The sequence below is a fragment of the Coloeus monedula genome, assembly GCF_965178545.1.
Source record: "Coloeus monedula genome assembly, chromosome: 1".
Lineage (NCBI taxonomy): Eukaryota > Metazoa > Chordata > Aves > Passeriformes > Corvidae > Coloeus > Coloeus monedula.
This window is the reverse complement of record NC_138781.1, coordinates 68,103,482-68,122,959: the sequence shown is the minus strand read 5'-3', so window position 1 is coordinate 68,122,959 and position 19,478 is coordinate 68,103,482. Positions and strand designations below refer to the sequence as shown.

The window sequence follows — 19,478 nt, the reverse complement described above, 5'->3', positions numbered from 1 at the left end:
GTTGGCCCAGATGATCTCCAGAGGTCCCTTCCAACCCCAACCACTCTTTCTACTGAAGTCTGTTGGATAAAAAATGTCTGTTGGTTTTCTGATTCTTGGAATCTGCTGCTCTTCTGTCTTCAGAGGGTGAGAATTAATAGCTCTGTGGTATAAATTTAGTCATCGATGACTAACCTGAGACTTTGTTATATAAATGTCAATTTTGCCATATTCTGCTAATTGGATCCATGTTCCAGTGATGTCCTCACTTATCATTCTTAGTTGCTATTTTGATATAGAAGGCAATATGGCATCTGTCTTGTTGGCAAAGGCTTCTGTTAAGAGTTCTGTATAAAGCCAAAAAACTGTATGGAACCATTAACTTTGCTTGAAAGGGCAAGTCTGAGAAAATTCTGGTGAAGGTTTTTGATTCTGTCATTGCCTGAAGACTTGACCACATCTCAAGCACCAAAACCATTTGCATTTCTTCACAGAAGACAAAAGCTCCAAATACCACTTACTAACGTTAAAAATGCACTGATCTCAAACTGGTCATTTCAGTGATGAACATGTGTACCCTTTCACGTTCTAAGCATTGGGGACAGTATAAAATTTGATAAAAATGTTTGGGCTTTTCTTCATTTCTCTTAAAACTTCCATTTAAAATATGCTGGTTTACCTTTGTTTTTCAATTCCATGTAGTACATCATATTTTCTAGTTTACATTTTACTGAGCTCTGTGGAGAGTGTTAGATAATTTGTGTAAACATGACATTTCTGTACAATGTAGCATTGTTTTTAGAAGCACCTTCCTTTTTTATTTAAGTTGCTGACTTCCCTCTGCATTTGTAAATGGAGCCTTAGTGGCCATCAGTGTGATCTCATATGTCATGACCTAAAAAGAAAATTTGAAAAGCTGCATTCCCTTCCTTCTGGAGTCCTGGATGATTGCCAGAACTTTGCATTAAAGCCCACAAGCAGTGGTACTAGGACAGTTTTTGCCTTAAAAGATAGGTGGAGTTACATGTGGATCACCGCGCCAGCATCTCTGGCAGGATGGAGACAGATTTGTTCTGACAATATAATGCGCTTTGCAAGCTTCTATTTTTAGATTCTTTGTGCTATGACTTTTTAAAGACTATATTGAACAAGTATTTTGTTTCTCTTAAGAGTCTTACACTTCAGGAGGCTCCAGGTTCATACAGACACTGTTAAATTCTGCGAGTCAAAAAGTGTGTGTACCTAGAGAAGTATTTTTCAGAGTATTTCTAATCATAGCTCTTCCAAATTTTATAGTTGAGCTTCTTCATAGTGTTCTTTTGCACTGTTACCCCTTGGGTAGGTGCAATCCGGTCTTTGAAGCACCCAGGGACTGATTTCCTGCAGGACTTTCATCATTCCACAAATACCTGGAGTGATCTGTGAAGTCTTGACTTCCACATTCATCCTCAGATGAATGAAGGAGTGGCAGTGCAAGTGCCAATGGCACATCCCTGTGCTCGGACCTGACCTCCAGATCTCTTTTTGAATGAGCAGGTAGCTCAGTTTCTGGGCTCTGACAGTTGTTCTCCTAGCACTGAAGCAGAGATATCATTTGTAATGGCTGAGTAGTTGAGTGGTTTGTATTTTGGGAGGCAGGGAAGCAGTTGTATTAATTTGCTGTGTCAGTTTATATAACCTTGGTGACTCAGTGGGTGCACATTATTCTTCCAGTACTGCTGATTTAACTAGTTGGCTGCTGCCTTGCTCTCAAATCTGTCAAGTATGTTCCTATAGGTTAATAGAGGTGAAGGGTGAAATATGGTCAACTGTTTAGAACTTTTAAAGAATATTTAAAACAGAAGTTAATGTGAACTGTAAATGAGACATTGAAATGGCGTATTTCCAAATAGAGAATCATCAGATGTGGCCTGTGTTATTATAGGCTGCCTATCTGTAAATTTATGTTCTTCGTTCTAACTTGTGGGTATAAGAATAACATTTCTTGTTTTATTTTCTATATACATTGCTATACGTGCTTATAAAATGAAATCTCTTCCAGTCTTTTTTATTATGTTTTTCCCCCTAGGCTGTGTATCCTCATTCAGTTTACTATTTAGAAAGCATTAGACAGGTGTTAGAAAAAGCAGGCCATCAGACTTCAATAGCTGCTGATGTGATTACTGTTTTCACTTTAAAAAATGGATTATAATAGCAGTATGCAAGTATATAATGTCTGACCTATTTTGAATAGTAAATGGAAACTGCTGCCTTGCAAACTTCTTCATCAAAATGCAGTTCATTCTAGCCCTTTAATATTTCATATGTTCATGTGTGAAATTCTGTGTAATATGTTGGTTACAATGCATTTGTATTTAGCCTGGAGAAAAGGAGGCTTGGGGGGACCTTACTGCTCCGTACAACTACCTGAAAGAGGTTGTGGTGAGGTGGGAGTCAGTTTCTACTCCCAGGTAACAAGTGACAAGAGAAAAGGAAATGGCCTCAAGTTGTACGAGGGGAGGTTTAAATTGGATGTGAGGAAAAGTTTCCTTGTGGAAAGGGTTGTCAAGCATTGGAACAGACTGCCCACTGCAAGGAAGTGGTTGAGTCATCTTCCACACATTGTGAATGCATCCCTGGAAGCACTGGAAAGCGTGGATATGGCACTTGAGAACTTGTTTTAGTGGTGAACATGGTGGTAGTGCTGGATTGGTGGTTGAACTTGAGGATTTTAGAGGTCTTTGCCAACCTTAACAGTTCTGTGATTCTGTATTTACCAGTCTTATTTCAAAAATACAGTATTGATATATTATCAACTCTCAGTGCTTTATTTTAGTTTCTTCCTTCTTAACCAGGATTTTAGGCTTGTTAGGGTTGGATCTGTCTCTGATGCAGACACTGTTTGATATATATAGAAACACATGTATTGTCAAGGGAACTTGTTTAACAGATAAGGCACAGATGAAAAATAATTTAGAATGAATAATATCAGCAAGGATGTTTCAAAATAGGAGGCTTTTAAACCAAATGTCTACAGTTTTATAGAGCATGAAATTATAATAATGATGTTACTTTGATTCCTTATGCATGCTTCAGTTCTCATTAGCCTTGGATAGTCACTATTATAAACAGATTTAATAGTTTATAAGAGAACCACAATAGGTTGAAGTTCAGTGCTTGATGAACACCTTAGTATAGCATTCATTCCATCTTGTAGAGGAAATATGTGTTCCAACAGAACAGGAATGTTCTTGGTTCCTTCCCACCCCCAGCACAAGCTTTGTTCATAATTTCAGGTATGTTTATGAACTGATATTGAGGTGATTTGCCAGATGATGTCCCTGGTGTGTGTGTGTGTGTGTCTTGGAAGACCTCATAGTCTTTGTTTGTCATGTTCCACAGGTTTTGTTGTTACCCAAGCCCAGGACAGATTAGATTGTTTCAATGTTAGTCTTGTGAGGAGTTTCTTCTTTAAATTCTCTTCATTTATCCCACATTGCCTGTCTCATTTGTGTTTTAAAAGGCATTCCAAAGTCTCTGGGCATCAAATGTTTAGACCCTTCGGTACTGTTTGTAACCCACTTCCATTAAACTTAATCTTTTACTTAAAAAATAAATTTTGGTCTTCATGACTGTAAACAAAATTTTTCCTGCATTAAAATGTCAGTGAAATCAAATGTGGTGTCATCTGTTGTCATCTACAGCAGCAGTGAAGAGATGAGGAATACTCTGCCTAAAGCTTTGGAAAGCTTAGGTCTTAAAATTCATAATTTTATTTCTGTGTTAGTAATGAATAAGAATACTTTTGGTTGCTCTAAAAGGAGGCAGCAAATCTCTTTTGCCATGGAAGTTGGACACTGTTGGGGCTGACAAAGCAGATGTAGGATGACAGGAAGAAAGAGAAGGAAACAGGGCAGATATAATGGTGGCCTGAAGGCAATGTTTTCCCACTGTCATGCCAAATGTGTTGTGAACAAATAATTCATATTTAATAAAGGTCATATTGTGTTTTAATGATACCCTCCTCTAAAATTAGTTGATGTTCAGATTTCAAGAGGCATGTTATCCAAGCTTAGATGTGAAAGAGGAAAAATTGGACACTGAGTAGGATCATTACACTTCTGCTTATAGTTTATCCTAATGCTTCAAAAATTAGCATTTCCACTTTCTGTTTTAGAATCACCATGCAATAGAGGCTCTTTGTCCAGGTATGGGTGGCTATACCTGTTGTAGTGACAGAGTGTATGATTTTTGTTGCTATAGAGAATGATACCTAGTAGAGAGGTGCTGTTTAGAGAAATAGAGCGAGAGTTAGGAAATTTAACTTTTTCAGAGATGAGCTGCACGTTTGCCATGTGCAGGAAATGTGCATGCATTTTGTGAGGTTTAAAGTACTTGTGACTGATTACTGCAAAAATATTCTGAAGAACAAAATCAAAAATTAGGTTAGCAAGGCCTTATACATATTCAGGAGTTAAGGAAAATAATATAAATGAAGTGTTCTTTATTTTTAGTTGGCCTAAAGGTGAATGTTTTTAAAGTGCTTACAAACAGCAGAAGTTGATTGATACAGATGTCAGGGAAATGAATTCATCATTTTATACTGTATTGCAGCACAGGCACAAGTCAGTACTTGCTGTCCCAAGGTGTGGCAGGAGATATTAAAAGACCTGTGTGGCATCCATGTGCTGGAAGAAAAGAAGGTGGGGAGAAAAGCTGAGAGAGAGATTTCATATAGCTGTGTATATTGAAAGGAATCATCTCATAGGAAGTGTATTTTACAGGTTTCACAGTCCTAATTACACTGACTTCCCTCTTCAGTCAGCCCCCCTTCTTTTTCCCCTTCCCCCTTGTGCTTTTATCAGCGTCCTGAATTTCTGCTTTTTATTCACTCCTCACTGTCACTTTGATGTCTGTGCATCCTTTAGGTGGATTTTCTTTGTTTGCTCAAATAAGATACTGTATCCTAGGTGTCGTCTGTCAGGTCGCTTTCACCGTAGGCATAGGGTTTAGTCACTGATGGTCACAAAGCAGGATGTGCTTCCTCACTCAAACGCAATTGTTCCTGCAGCCTCTTGGGTTTTTGTCTGTCAGAGTAGCTTCAGTAGGGCAGATTTTATTGTAGTGGCTTTTTGTTTGTGGTGTTTGGTTTCAATAAGGCAAAGCCTTCTCTGCCTCTGTTTTAAATTTCTTCCTCCCAGTTAGTATTGTTTTTCTCCCCACAACTTGTTTAATCTCTGCCAGACTGGAGAAATCCAGAATGAAGGGTCGTATCTCATTTATTATCTCTTTTGGGCAATCTGATTTGCCAGTTGCCCTTCCCCTCTCCCTCTGCCCCATCCTCATTTCTCTTCCTTTGTATCTCCTTTCCTTTCATATTTCTCTTGTTTAGTGCTCCACTGAAGCATCAGTAACATCATCCATCTGCTCCCCCTCCTCCCTTGCTGCATGGGTGTCTCTCTTTTTGTTACATGTATTCATTGAGGTGTTGGGTTAAGCAACTGAGAGACCTAGGAAATTTTGTCCTGTTCTAGTGGTAACAATTCCTCCCAATGAAAAGCAGGTGTAAAACTGTGAACATCAAATAAGAGAAGTCTTAGCTATTAATTATTCTCGTTCTTTGAGGGTACAGGTGACCTGGTTAGTTACGTTAGCCAGTGAAACTTGTCTAGATGCATTTAATATTAATAAATTCCTCTATTAATTTCCATTAGTCTGTTAATTTCTATGTATTAAATTAATTATTTAAAGCAATCTATTAACCTAATGGTGTTAAGATCTTAGATATGGCACACATGAGAAAAGACCTGCTGGTTTTTGTACAGTACCTTTAAACCAGCCTGCTACAGTACTTGAAAAATTAATTACGTGGTTGTTTAAATCAGTTTGAGTAGCCAATTTTGTGATCAATTTATCCATTACTGCAAGCTCAACCAGAATAAGCACAAGTTTAAAATAACACTGTTAGTTTGTACCTAGTGCTACCATTGACGAATTAATGACCCAACAGCAAAAATAGTTTTGAGTGAAGGCGGTTGCTGCTGGAGCCGGCAGTATGGTGGCTGTTGGTTTTATACCTGATGTCAATTCTCTGCCAGCTTCAGGAGGACAGATGACAGCTGATTCTGTATAAAAACAATCAAACAAACACACACCTCCAGAAAGGTTTCTTTTCAGAACTGTTGGGTCTAGAAGAATTGTTTTTGTTCCCAGCCACCAGTGCTTCCTTGGTGTGGCAGTGCCAGTTTGATCTAGTACCAAAAAATCAGGTATATTGTTTGGGTGAGTGGTGATCTACCTTGACTTTGCCAACATTGATGCACTAGTTTAGTCTGGTTGTCTTTAAAGACAAAGTACGGTAAAACTTGCATGTCAGATGAAAAATTTGAGAACTACTGGTATGCTGAGACATGGTAGCTTCTCTTCTTGTTAGTAGCAAATGTTGTCTGCCATGTGAAATCCTGGAAGATTAAAAGCGTGAGATGTTGAACAAAAGAAGAGGGTGAACCCAGCCATAGACTACAGTTTACAGACTGTAAAAGAAGGGTTTTGGTTTTCTTCCCATCTGCCCTTGTTGTATGGGTTGCTCCTCAAGATTTGTCCTTAAATCCTTTAAAAAACAAATAGACATGTCAAAGTTGCAGAAACTGTTATGAGTTGGCAGTAAAATTATGGAAGGGCTTTGACACTCTAGATAAAGATGACCTTTATTATACCTTCAGTGTTGCACATCTGTACAGTTTGGAAGATGGCACACAAATAAGTCAGCAAGCCAGTGGGAGCAGATAATCTTTCAAGACTTTTTTTTTCCCCCCTTCAAAAGATTTATCTCAAATATTTTTCAAGTTTATCTGAAGAATTTTATTCTTATAATTGAGCTATTCAATGACAGCTAGTATTTTGCAAGTTGGAAGTTCTGTCAGGGCTGCTTTTTTTGTTTGTTATGGTCTGTTATTTCTGAGCTATAGACCATTTAATATTCTGTTAAAAAATGAAGAAACAAGTGGAATGTCTTTGAGTATATGAAAACTAGATGCATGGGAGAAAGCTTAAAAGGTTTCATTAAAAATTTAAAACTCAATGTCCTTTCTTTAGAACTGACACACTGAATATTGCCTTACCTCTGAATCACAGCCCATGTGCTAGCTAAACTGTTTTTCACATTTTAATTTTAAAGATAAAAATGTTCAGTGGAAAAAACACTCTCTATATTTCTGCACTTAACGTCAGATTCCCTATTTCTTGCTATATAATGCCTTTCCATAGGTAGAAAATGAGGAATTTTAACTGTGAAAATGTAGTCATATGTTCTGAAAATACGGCTTTATGTGCAGCCAGATTGTTCTGTTTGAAATGTAGTACAATTTTTGTTTTGGTTGTCTTCCTTTTATTGTGCCTGTATAATTGTTACTGTCCAATTGGGTGAATTTAAAACAACCCATTAATTGAAAAATGCTTTTATAAGAGACTATTATAATGTAGCTTGAAGAGATTTGTCTTACAGTGTTATAAAAAGTATGGAAAAGGCATGCTATTGCTAATGTTGCAAATTGGCTTTACCAGCAAATAGCACTGGTACATGTTCCTTTTTTAAAAAGAATGATGGCATCTTTGAATTTGAGAATAAATATGGATTTTGAAAATAATCTGGTCTGTCATAACTCATACTCTGTGTGTAATGAATATGGAGGACTGCATGTGTTTTAAAATTCCTCAGCTGGTAACACATCTCTAATAGCTGTCAGTCCCCTCATGTTTGAATGCTCATGGATGCTGGTTTGTTAGAGGGAATGCTATTTCAGATCTTGTTTCACTAATGATATCAAACAAAAGTGTTTGCTCATCTCTAGGATTTCTAAAGAAAATCTGTAGTGTGATTCATTTGGGACATTAACCAAACAGTGTTGAACTGGACTAGATTTGTAATCTAATGGTTCTTTTTCTAAGAAATAAGCTCAGCATTAATTGGGTGAATGAATAGCAAATTTTTTTTGCTTGCATTGGAGAAATTGTTTTGGCATAAATTGAATAGGAAATAGACTAAGTTGGCAAGAAAAAAATACATATTTCAAACATGTTGTGTGTGCTACTGATAAAATGATTTGCTTATGGTCTTTTTAAAATACTGCTGCATATGAAACTTTGGTGTAAACAAATAAGGCTTTTTCTACCTGTGGGAGTGTTATTTCACTGGTGGTCCTGGAGTTCTGACTATGTGAATATTTAGTTTTAATTTGTGCAGTTTCTCACCTGTTATAATTAGCTTAAAATAGAAAGAAAGAAATTACAAGTCCAGAGGAGGCCACCAAGATTATAGGGATGGAGCACCTCCCCTCCTAGGAAAGGCAGATAGAATTAGGATTGTTCAGCCTGGAAAAGAGAAGGCTTTGGGGTGATGTAACTGTGGCCTTCCAGTACCTGGAGAGAGCCTACAGGAAAGACAAGGAGAGAAAGAGGAAGAGTGACTTTTTACAAGAGCATGTAGTGACAGGACAAGGAGCAATGGATTCAAACTGAAAGAGAGTAGGTTTAGATTTGATATTAGGAAAAAATTCTTTACTGTGAGAGTGGTGAGGCACTGGAACAGGTTGCCCAGAGAAGTTGCAAATGCCTCTTCCTTGAAAGTGTTCAAGGCCAGGTTGCATGGAGCTCTGAGTAACCTGGTCTAGTGGAATGTCATGGCAAAATATTGGAATTAGATGATGTCTGAGGTCCCTTCCAGCTCAATCATTTTATCTAGAATTCATTCTACGATTCTATGATATGTTCCTATGATCTGTTACCAAATATAGTCTGCGTAATAAATACGGAATGCTTTACCAAGCATGTGAAAAAATAAAAATCTCTTTCAACTAGTTACATGATAGTTTGTAAAAGGTATGTTTTTCCTTTTTTTTTTTTTTTTTCCTGTTCTGACTGTGCTGTCATTGGTTATGTTAACCTAAGACTTGTATTAAAGTATGTCTTCCAAAAAACCAAAATCCCTCCTCAGGTCTAAAATATTTCACTGTCAATGTAAAGTAAGTCCGGTTAGGCTGAACTGTACTGAGACTACGAATCTGCAGCTCATTCCTTTTGGCTCTGAAGCCTCTAGGACTGTTCAACAGGATCTTCTCCTCCCTCCGAAGAGAGAGGTATAAATTAGCATGTTCAGTCAGAAAACTGGTTATTCTGGAAGCAGTTTATGGAGTGAAACCCTCATTTTGTTTTAGTTATTAGGAAAGAAGGCAAAAATTTGTTTGCCTTCACGCTTTGAGGCAAGATTTAGTTCAGTGCTGAATGGTGTTGTTCTGTGTGTCTGATGATGGTTATAGTTTGGGTGAAGAGTAGTTCTGCTGCAGCAGGAGTTTGGGACTGGGTGTTATTCTTGAGGACAAGTAAAAGTGATACCTGCCAACTGATGTGCCATGTCGTGGGACCTGTGTTTTCAACCTGTGCACAATGTGTTGTGACAGCAAAACAGTATCTCATCATTAATTTACGTGTCTGCACATGCACATAATTTCATCTAGAAGGCAAATAGCTCACAGCTGTGCTAAGGTTAAGATTGACACTATTCTTGTAGCAGCAGAAGCTACTTGTCTGTCTTGAGAGCCTTCTAATTCCAAAGCAAGGGTGGTTATCTTTTTGGAATGGAAAATAGTCATTAAATTGTTTGATAGATCAATCTGTGCTTAGACGATGGGATGTTATTAATCTTATTTGGGACAGTTTCATGGACCTTTTAGAAACGTGAATAGAATACTGCAGTACCGTGGTTTGTATTTTAAGTACTTTGGGTTTAGATTTGCTATTGATTAGTTTTTCCATTTGAAAATTAGTATTTTTGAGGTAAGGCTGAAAAACCAGTAGTTGGAGAGCATATGCATTAAATACTGCATTTCGTGACAGTAGAATTGTGCTGAATCATTTGAGCTGTTTTCAGGTACAATTTCTGTAATAGTGGGATTTTTCAAATGTGTGGCTAGGTTTTAAAGCCAGATTGTCTTCACAAACTTAAATGTACTGAAGGTACATGTGACATTGTCAGGTTTATTTATAGTGGAAATACACATTTTGCAGCTCACTAACCGAATTATTGTTCTTACATAATTGCAGATTTATAGTTTTTATAGTATGGATTTATATGTGGATTGTTCTCACATAAATGGTGGATTTATAGGGAGGCAGGAAACAAGTGTGTGAGCGTAGATGCTATTTTTTTTTTTTTTTTTCTTCTTCTTTCTACACTGAGGAGGTTCAGCTTAATGTTATCCTTCCCTCCTTCCCTTGCAGGTCACTTTTTATTCTGTTTTAGTTGGGTAGGAATCTGACTAAAGGATAAATCAGGGAGGTAGAAGACCCTCTTGCTAACAGAGCCTGTCCTGGTGGAAGCTGAGGAAGGCTTGTGGTACTCACATCCCACTGAAGCCACAGCGCTAAATTCTGTCTTCTAGAAAGACAGATATTGTCCTTGAACACCAATGACCATAAAGGACATTGAACCAGAAAAATGGAAGATGGTGGATTGCAGATTTGTTAACCCAGGAGTAGTCAGGCATGTGCCTGAAGGAGAGAATCCCCCTCCAAAGCTTTTGCTGTAACATTTCCATACTTTGCATGACATGAAGCAAGTGTGGGAAAACCCCACCCCTAATCTGCCATAGAACAGTATATCCATGGTGATTTTCACTGTAGTTAAAACCAGTTAAAACAATTCTAAAGTCGTTCCTGTTTACCACATCTGCAGGCATAAAAATGTGTCTGCCCTTGATTTAAAAAACAAAAAAAAGAGAAACAGGCAAATTCACTCAGGTTTTGGGATCTTTTTAGTGACAAATGAAGTGGCCAAAAGTATTCTTGCTGTTTCTGAATCACAGTAGATCTAGTTCTAAAATGAGAATCCATTACAGTGGTGTGGGCCACCTTGCAGAGCAGTCAGCCTGGCATATTTTTAATCACAAATGTGATTTTAATTTTTTTTTTTCTTTAATTCTAGATATATTTACATTTTTAGAACTCAATTTGTGCATTTGCTCTTTGGTGGAGCATATTTTTAGTGTCTCTTAATTACGATGATTTCCTGGTAGCCAGATAAGGTTTGGAGTTCTGTGGAAACCTTTTCCCAAGCTGTTTCCTGTGGCATTGGTCGGAAGCTGCCTCTTCCTCCAGGTGCTGTGTTAGTAACTGGAATCCTGGCGTGCACAGGCACCTATTTTCTCTGGTTTATTCTGATATTTATTTAAGCTTGTCTTTTATATTCCAAGGATCTCAAGTAAGCAATGTGTTTAAAGAGAATTTTCAAGGTAAGCCAACTTACTGAAACTGCTTGCTGGGAAATGTTAAAAATAATTTTTTTCTGCACTGGTAAAACCTCTACTTTTCCTCTTGACTAGATTGCTTGTGAGCTACTTTTCATATTCTGATGCAATCTGTAAAAACCCTAGTTAGATATTATCAAGAAGTACGTACAGTCATTCTTAATGACGGATTTTTTTGATAATCTTAATTTTAGTAAAACATTTTTTCATGAAAATGCAGGCTTTTGAGACTTGGCAGACAGTAAATCTCATTTGGAACAGTGTTTATTTTTTCAAACACAGATGATCATTCTGTCACTGAGTGAAATCCTGACTTCACATTCTAGTGAATCAGGACTTAATTCTTTTGATTGTAAGTATTTGAGTATACCTTTAGTAAAAACAAATTGCTTTGTGAAGAGGCTGTTAAATAAGCCTTTAAAAACAGCTAGGTCTTGTAGATTTCACTTGTTTTCCTTTCACTCACCTGTGGAAGAAAGACTGTGTGCACCTAGATCACTTATTCTACTTTGTTTTCCCCAAGTTTTGCCAATGCACTCTCCCCACCTGTCAGCAAACTATAGTGCAAGAGTGCTCTGCACATCCTCCCTTGTAGTATCAACATGTATTCTAAATTCTGTCAAGAATAATTTAAACATTTTTGAGGGAAACTGCATCCTTTGAAGCACTCCCCAGTGTCTTGTCTTGCTTTGATATTTGTAGTTGAAAGGGTCTGTAACGAGGCAGTTGCAGGATAAGTTGCTAAGTCATGATGCACTCGAAAAGCTGCTTGGCTCTCTGCCTTCCATTGTCTGCCTGTATGATTTTATTGTTCTGATTTTTGAAGGGTTTTGGTTGTTCAGTGAGTAGCCAGCTTACTGATAGGTTTTGACAATCTCACATGGTGTTCCTGCAGCCAAGTGATGATGTTGCAGTCTGGGTGGATGGGCAGCAGGGTGGACAAATGACTGGCTGGGTGGGAGGGTGGTACTTCATGGGTCATTCCCTATCTGGGGGCTGGGACCAGAAGCCACCGCTCTGTCCAGAGTGAGGAGATGGAGCGCTCTGGCACTGAGCTTGGAGATGACCCCGGCTCTGTGGAAACCTGTGAGGGCAGCGAGCCAGGTGCCAGCCTGCAGCACATCTGGCAGCAGGGAAGGCCACTGCACCCTGGGCCGTGTGAACGGGAATGTGGCCAGGACATCAAGGGAAAGGATTATCCTCTACCCAGTGTGTCTTCATGCCGTGTCCAGTTTCAAACTCTCCCAGCACAGGAGGAACATCAAAACCCAGGAGTGAGTTCAGTGAAGGGCTGCTTGCAACTTTGATCTCTGTCACAAAAGCAAAAAACCCCTCGAAGAATGTGTGCATGCATTTTATGGTCTGGTTGGATGAGGCTACAAAAAGCAAATGGACTCTAGTAGGAGGAAAAGGGTTATTTTTTTGTGTTCTCTGTGTCCTTCTTTCTTTAGACCAGATGCATTTATGGGTTCTACTTCACATGAGATATAAAGTTGCATAATGAATTAGTTGAAGGGAAGTAAACTGGTTGTGTAACCAAAAAGCCATCCATTTGGACAACTTGACATCTTTCATGTTTGCTCTAAGGGATGTGTTAGCCATGTAAACAACCAGTCTTTTCAATTGCTGATTTTTTATTTTTTTTTAAAGTAATTCTTCTAACTTATTCAGGAAATCTGTTGTACATAGCTGGAAAATATTTTAGATTAAAGCATAAAATGGTCACTTTGTTCATTGGATAGAATCTTCAAGTACTGTGGCAGAAATTTAATTTGTAGGAAGTGTCAGCCAGGCCTAGGAGTGATACCAGGAAATGGTGCCCTCTACTCTTGAGGTGTATGGTTGTAAGCTATTGTAATTTGTTCCTTTGGAGTTTGGATTCTCCTGGTGTGTGGTTCAAACACTGAAGATGCAGGGCAGGGGAGTCAGGCTGTGGGTTGTTCCCTGACAGGGAGCAGGGTGAGCCATGGGGCTGTTCCTGGGCGTGGTGCAGAAGGCTGTGCCTTAGCACTTGAGTGTTTGCTTTTTTAGGAAAAAATTGCCTGCTTTTAGTGTCTGCTCTCTTAAAAGTCATAGCTGGTGAGGAATTAGTCATCCTTTATTTGGATTATTGTGGCAACTCCTGTATGTCTGCATCTAATTGTGCATTAGCATTTTCTGTGTAGTCTGTATTGTTTTCTTTCCTGTGCACAGCACTGTAATAGAGAAAAAGGTGCAGTAGCTAATTGAAAAGTACGATTTTAGGGTGAAAGGAAAAATACAGTATTATTTTAAGTGTGCCAAGCCTCAGTTTGCATCCTGGGAGGAATTCATATGAGCAGTGTATGATGGCATATGGATGATACTTTCAATACTTTTCAAGTATGGAGGATACTTGGAACTCCTTTGGTGCTGTCTCTATTCAGTGTTTTATAAACTACACTTGGCTTATGGAAAATGTAATTCTGAGTAGCCTTGTGAAAGAAACAATACACCTGTTTTCTTTGGTTTCATGTGTGACTGTTGGCTTCACCTACCCATCCTTAGTATTTCTGACAACAAACAGAAACCACAAATGCAGCAGTTTGGTTTTGCTTAGCCAAGCACCTCTTACTACACCTGGCAGGGCGTGAAATCGTGCAGCAAGGTTCTAGATGTTAACTCTCTCTCGGACTTTGGGGAACAAGTCTGTGACAGCAGCTCTGTGTTTACAGTTTCCTGTGGAACATGCCAGCACAGCAGGCAGCTGTTGCCATTCAGCTTTGGCCAGTGACAATTTCAACAGTTTTCAGGACATTTTAGGCAAAAGTTAAAAACAAAAAACTCAATGTCAAGAGGGAGATTGTATCAGTCTCCTGTCACTTGGATGCCATCTCTGTTTTGGGATTAAAAGTATCCTGAATTACCAATCTAGAGTGCAAAACTGTCAGAATATATTATGAGAGAGACAGAAGATTCCCGTTGTCAGTGAGAGCCGCTGGCTTTTATTATTACAATTGAATAGCATTTCTGCATCATAGACAATGTTATTAATAATTGCTCATCATCCAGGACTGCAGTAAAGGAGTTGCTCCAGGGGACACAGAGTCATCATACACCACAGTGTAATTGATAATAAAGACATGTTGCCTTCAGGGAAGATGCTTTCTGTTTCATACACTGATGTTTTATTTCTGCAATCCCCTTAAAAAAGAGATATTTCAGCTTATTTACTGATGTTTTAATAAATATCTAGTGTATCAGTCCAGTTTCCTGTCTTCTTGTGGCATCTACCACAGCTCAGTTGCTTCTGTGTATGATCTGTGACCTTGATTTCAGGCCACAGAGTGAATTAACTGCTCTCTGATGTTTTGCCTGGTTTCATAAAACATGTTCTGCATTTGGGTAATAATCTCCATAATGGTAACTGCTTTTAATGAATGTCCATGTCTTAGAATATCATTAACATAATGTTTTTCCTGGAAAACTGACACAGCGCTTGTCCTAGAAAACCTTGCACTCCCTCAGCATTTATCCATGTGGATGCCATATTCCAGCTGTGTCTGTCTGGCGTGTGAAAGCCTGGACATTTTTCACCCAGTGGTATTTGTTGGACCTTTCCCTAACAGGCAGAATGGAACAGACCAGCAGCTCTTCTCACCACCCCTGTCCCTTCCATCAGCAGCTCAGCTGGAAAATTCCTTTTTATTGTAAGCAGAGTGCTCATGAGACCAGAAAAGTGAACAAAGAACTCTGGGAACAGGGTTCCAGGTTATATATTCCTCCTAAAAAGCAAATTTTCTGAAGCATATTTTAGCAGTCTGACTGCAGTCAGTACTTCAATAGCAACTACATTTTTTAATCTAGAAGATGGTTTTCTGCAGTAAACAGCACAGTTCTTTTCTCCTCTGTCCAGTCTAGAGCAAAACAGGGGGGAAGGAGCTCTTCTAATGATACTCTGTCTAATATTCCTAATTCTGTCTAATATTTCCTTTGCTGCATGTACATGTAGGATTCTTCAAGGGATTTTCCCATTCTGTCTGGAAGCTGGCAAAGCCAGAATTTCAGGCACATATGCACACACCCACATGTTATGTATGTGTATTTATATATGTAGGTACATATCAGTACATGTATGTATCTTGCCACTTGCATTGTAGGGGAAACATGCTGCAATATTCAAATTAAAAGTGTTGCTTTTGTGTGCATTAGGTGCATATGACTGCAGAAGCATCATTATCTGAATTTTTTTGGGCAGAATTCTGAAATCCTAGTTGTTGATGGACAGTGCTCTCAGGTGTTTCTGTTTATACAGCTCAGGAAATTTGCATTTTGCCTCAAGATAAATCGTTGACATCACTTTAATGTGAAGGTTATCCTGCCTAATAAGGCATCACTGTCCTGGTTTAAAATACAGTTGCAAAGCACAGAGACCTCCTTTATGGCAGCCTGTGCTAACAGCCTGTAGTAACAGCCTGTCAGAATTTACTGAACAGGTTCTGTGGGTTTTAAATTCTGAGAGTTGGGGGGATACACCTGCAATATTTGATTTGTTTGTTTGTTTCATGCTCAGCTGAACTCGATGCTGAACATGCACAGAAGGTTTTGGACATGGAGCACACCCAGCAGATGAAGCTAAAGGAGCGCCAGAAGTTCTTTGAAGAAGCCTTCCAGCAGGACATGGAGCAATACCTTTCCACAGGATACTTGCAGATAGCAGAGAGGAGAGGCAAGTTGTAAAATACCTTCTGCATAATGCACAAACTCCCAACTTGGGAGAGCATTGTTGAGGGGGCAGAGTCAGCAGTGGTTTTAATGCACAGAGGAAGCTCTGCAAAAATGTCCAAATTCTTCCTCAGTGGAATTGGAACTTCAGATAAGCCTTTTAAACAAACTTTGTGTCCCAGGGGCACTGGATACCTTGCAAGGTTAGTCAGGCTCTACTCCTTGTCTGAGGAAATGCAAAGCACTGAACTACCTCTGGAACAGCATTTTTCTCTGCAGCTGAAGAGTGCATCTATGTAAAAATATGGATGGAGGCAGCTGCTTTGTCCACTGGAGTTCCAAAACCTGGGATTGTCACCTGGCAAGGGGATACCTTAGAACACTTTGCAAAGTGCAGAGGAAAGCTCAGTGTAGCATTTCAGAGCAGTTCCCAGGTGGCAGCTGTTCCCTATCACTGGGTGTGATTAGGACACGGGAGGTCACATTAAGAGTCTCCTTATTATGAAATCACACAAGTCTGGCATCTCCAGACTGGTTAAAGCACAAGAATGCCAGAGATTACAGGCACTTCTGTGTGGGAGGTTTCCATCTGCTGGACCAAAATGCAGGCGCTGTTGGACCAGTAGGGAAGCCAGTGGGAAATTAAGCATTCATGTGGCAGGAAAAAATGTAGAGATTCTGTCCCTGCTCCAAGTGCAGTTCTGCTATCATTTGTAATATCAAAGCAGGGAATACAATCCAAGGTTTCCATTTCTCTGCATGAATGCTATAAATACTCATCTGCAAGATGCTCTGCATGGGTGGCCAGGGAGAGGTGGGATATGTAAATCTGAATTCACAGTCAGGGAAGGAACTGAGTTTGAGTCTCCTGCTTTGTGTAATGTGTGGTCTTTTAGGCTAAAAGTGGACGTTGTGATGGGCTGGTACTGGGCACACAGGCACACAGCTCTGTTAAGAGTGTTAGGCTGCCTAACATTAGGAACTTCAGCTTTTTAGTATTATGTGGAACCCATGTTTATCAAAGAAAACTGTTTTAATGAAAGATTTGGACCAGCAATAAATGTAAAACTGCAGAGCTATAGCATATTTGAAAAAAATAGCTCAATCAAATTACAGGATTTCATCTCAGTTCACCTATGAAAGCTTTCAATAGGGTAATTGTTAAATTTAGATAAACCAGTAAACTCTTGGTTGTAATAATTGATATTATGCAGCAGCTGGACTTTGAGTGGCCTTGAATTTGTTTTCTTTTGCATGTCTTGCTGTTCAAGGAAGGAGATGCTCACCCAAGTATTTACCTCCCTTGCAAATTGTCAGTTCTGTATTGACAGATAAGTAATTTGCTCAAGTAATTAATAATGTGAAATCCCCATGCTGAGAGAAAATACTAGCCATGAGCCTGGGTTTACAGACTACTGACATTTCTTAGATTAACTGAGAGAGGAGCAACAGCTGCTCTCTGTTAACATTAATCCTGATTTCTGAATTTCTATGTCCCTTGTATATTGACATGTAGTGACTGTGTGCTTAAATGTGTTTGTTTTTCTCTACAAGGACTTTTGATTGAGAGAATTGAAAAGGAGTGTTCCAAAATGGAAAGTTTCAATCTTTGCCCCTGAGTCCCATCTCAGCTTGTTTCTGAGAAGGTTACTGCTATAAATACTGCTGCTAAAAATGGTTTGGTTTACAAAAGCTGTAATAGATGGTTGTTAGCTTCACAACAAAGATTGCAGAGTGCTCTTGGATTTGGCCTGAGGTTGCTGCTGAGCAGCGCCTGTGAGTGAGCTCCTTCCATTCCTAAGTTTAATTATTGCTAATGCAGACAATTACAGCAGCTTCTGCAGCCTTGGTAGGTAATAACCTCGTGTAGCTGATTGTCAGTTTGCTCATTGCGCTGTTTCTCCTGCAGAGCCGATTGGAAGTATGTCTTCCATGGAGGTGAATGTGGACATGCTGGAGCAGATGGACCTAATGGACATGTCTGACCAGGAAGCACTCGATGTCTTTTTAAACTCAGGAAGCGAGGACAATAATGTGCTGTCTCCTATGCTGGGTATGGTACTTGTAATGACAGCCTGCTTAGAGACAGTGGTAAACCACCAGAACATTTGTAATGGGTGATGTTATCTCACGACACATCACACTTGATGTAGATTGACTGTTCTTCATTAGTGCTTCCCGACACATTAACATTTAGTTGCTGTACAAGGGAGTTGCTGCAAAACTACGTGGTATTTCCAGACACTCTCATTTTTCTTACTGCAGCTCCCTGTTGTATTCATCACAGCCTGGGTAGGTGATGTGTTTCGTACTGGCTTGAGGTGCATTTTTGCCAATATAGACTTAGTAGAGGACATTTTAGCAAACGTAACAGAAAGCTGGCAGTAATGAGGCTTTTATTTTTAAGACTGCTTGCTTAGAGTTTGTCCATAACGTTGCTTGGCAAATTTGGACCAGTTGTATAATGCAAGATCTTCAGTGAGAGATACTGAGAGACATGGTTCAACACAGCAGTTTACACATACACTGAGAATTACTGTCTCAATACTAGATCTGTTTTCTACCATGGAAGTGTTTTTCTAGTTCAAAACTTCAGTACTAAAATACCTTTCCTTGAAAGAGCCAAAATGATTTTTCTTGCGGGAGATGATGAAGCTCCTTTAAAAGGTCCTTTTGAGGTCTTCTGAAAATACAGATTGAAATATTTTTATGGAAATACTTACAGTGCTCCCAATGTACAGGTGATTAACACCTGCTGTGAACATGAAAAGCTTATGGCAAATGGTCAACTAGTTTTAGTTAACTACTAAAGGTTTTTTTGTTTCATTGCAAAAACAGAATTCAGATGGGTGGTTTTGGATAGGCATCCACTTCATGCATTATTAAAGCTGATCATCGTTTCAGCTTGCCAGTAATTACAGAAACACCCTTGCTGGCTGTTTGGCAGATGCTGGACCAAGAAGCTTCGTGTCCTAACAGCAAACAGTCTTAGCTGGATTATTTAAGGAAGTGCAGAAACTACTTTTTTAACTAAGCAGACAAAATGCATTAGCTTTTGAAAAAAATACATTATTTTATGCTGTAATCTTAATATTACAGCCTGTATGTATAGTGTCTATACATGCACATACACTGCAATATAATGTACCTGTGCTGTAGTAATGTTCCAGCACTGCAACATTACTGCAGTGTAAGTCTTGTGAATCTTGCTCTTGTGGTTCCAGACATTTTATTTCCCTCTGATTAAGGGATTTTTGTGCTTGCTTTAAGAACTGGGCACCCTGGTATCAAACCAAATATGCAATAGTCTTCATTCTCAGAAAAATGAGATGGCTTAAAGGTAACCCTTCATTTTGCTGTCAGGGGAGAACTGGGTTGTCAGGGCAAGGTTTGTTTGACAATTGTGCTGAACACCACAAAATAAAGGTAAGTTTTCTTAATAACTGGTAAAAATGAGAATCAGCTCAAGACATTGAAATGTTTTCAAATTTGCCTTGCTACAAACATTGCCAGCTTGTGGGCATTGGCTTTGCAACA

General features: G+C 39.0%; 1 protein-coding gene across 1 annotated transcript in view; it reads left to right on the top strand.

The window, feature by feature from the left end:
• The window catches only part of DTNBP1 (dystrobrevin binding protein 1), a 63,420-nt gene that overhangs the window by 42,782 nt on the left and 1,160 nt on the right, over positions 1–19,478 (top strand). The window contains exons 8-9 of the mRNA XM_082284990.1: positions 15,790–15,945; positions 17,851–17,994. Of these exons, the coding sequence (XP_082141116.1) occupies positions 15,790–15,945; positions 17,851–17,994 (300 nt within the window). The remainder of the gene's footprint in view (positions 1–15,789; positions 15,946–17,850; positions 17,995–19,478) is intronic.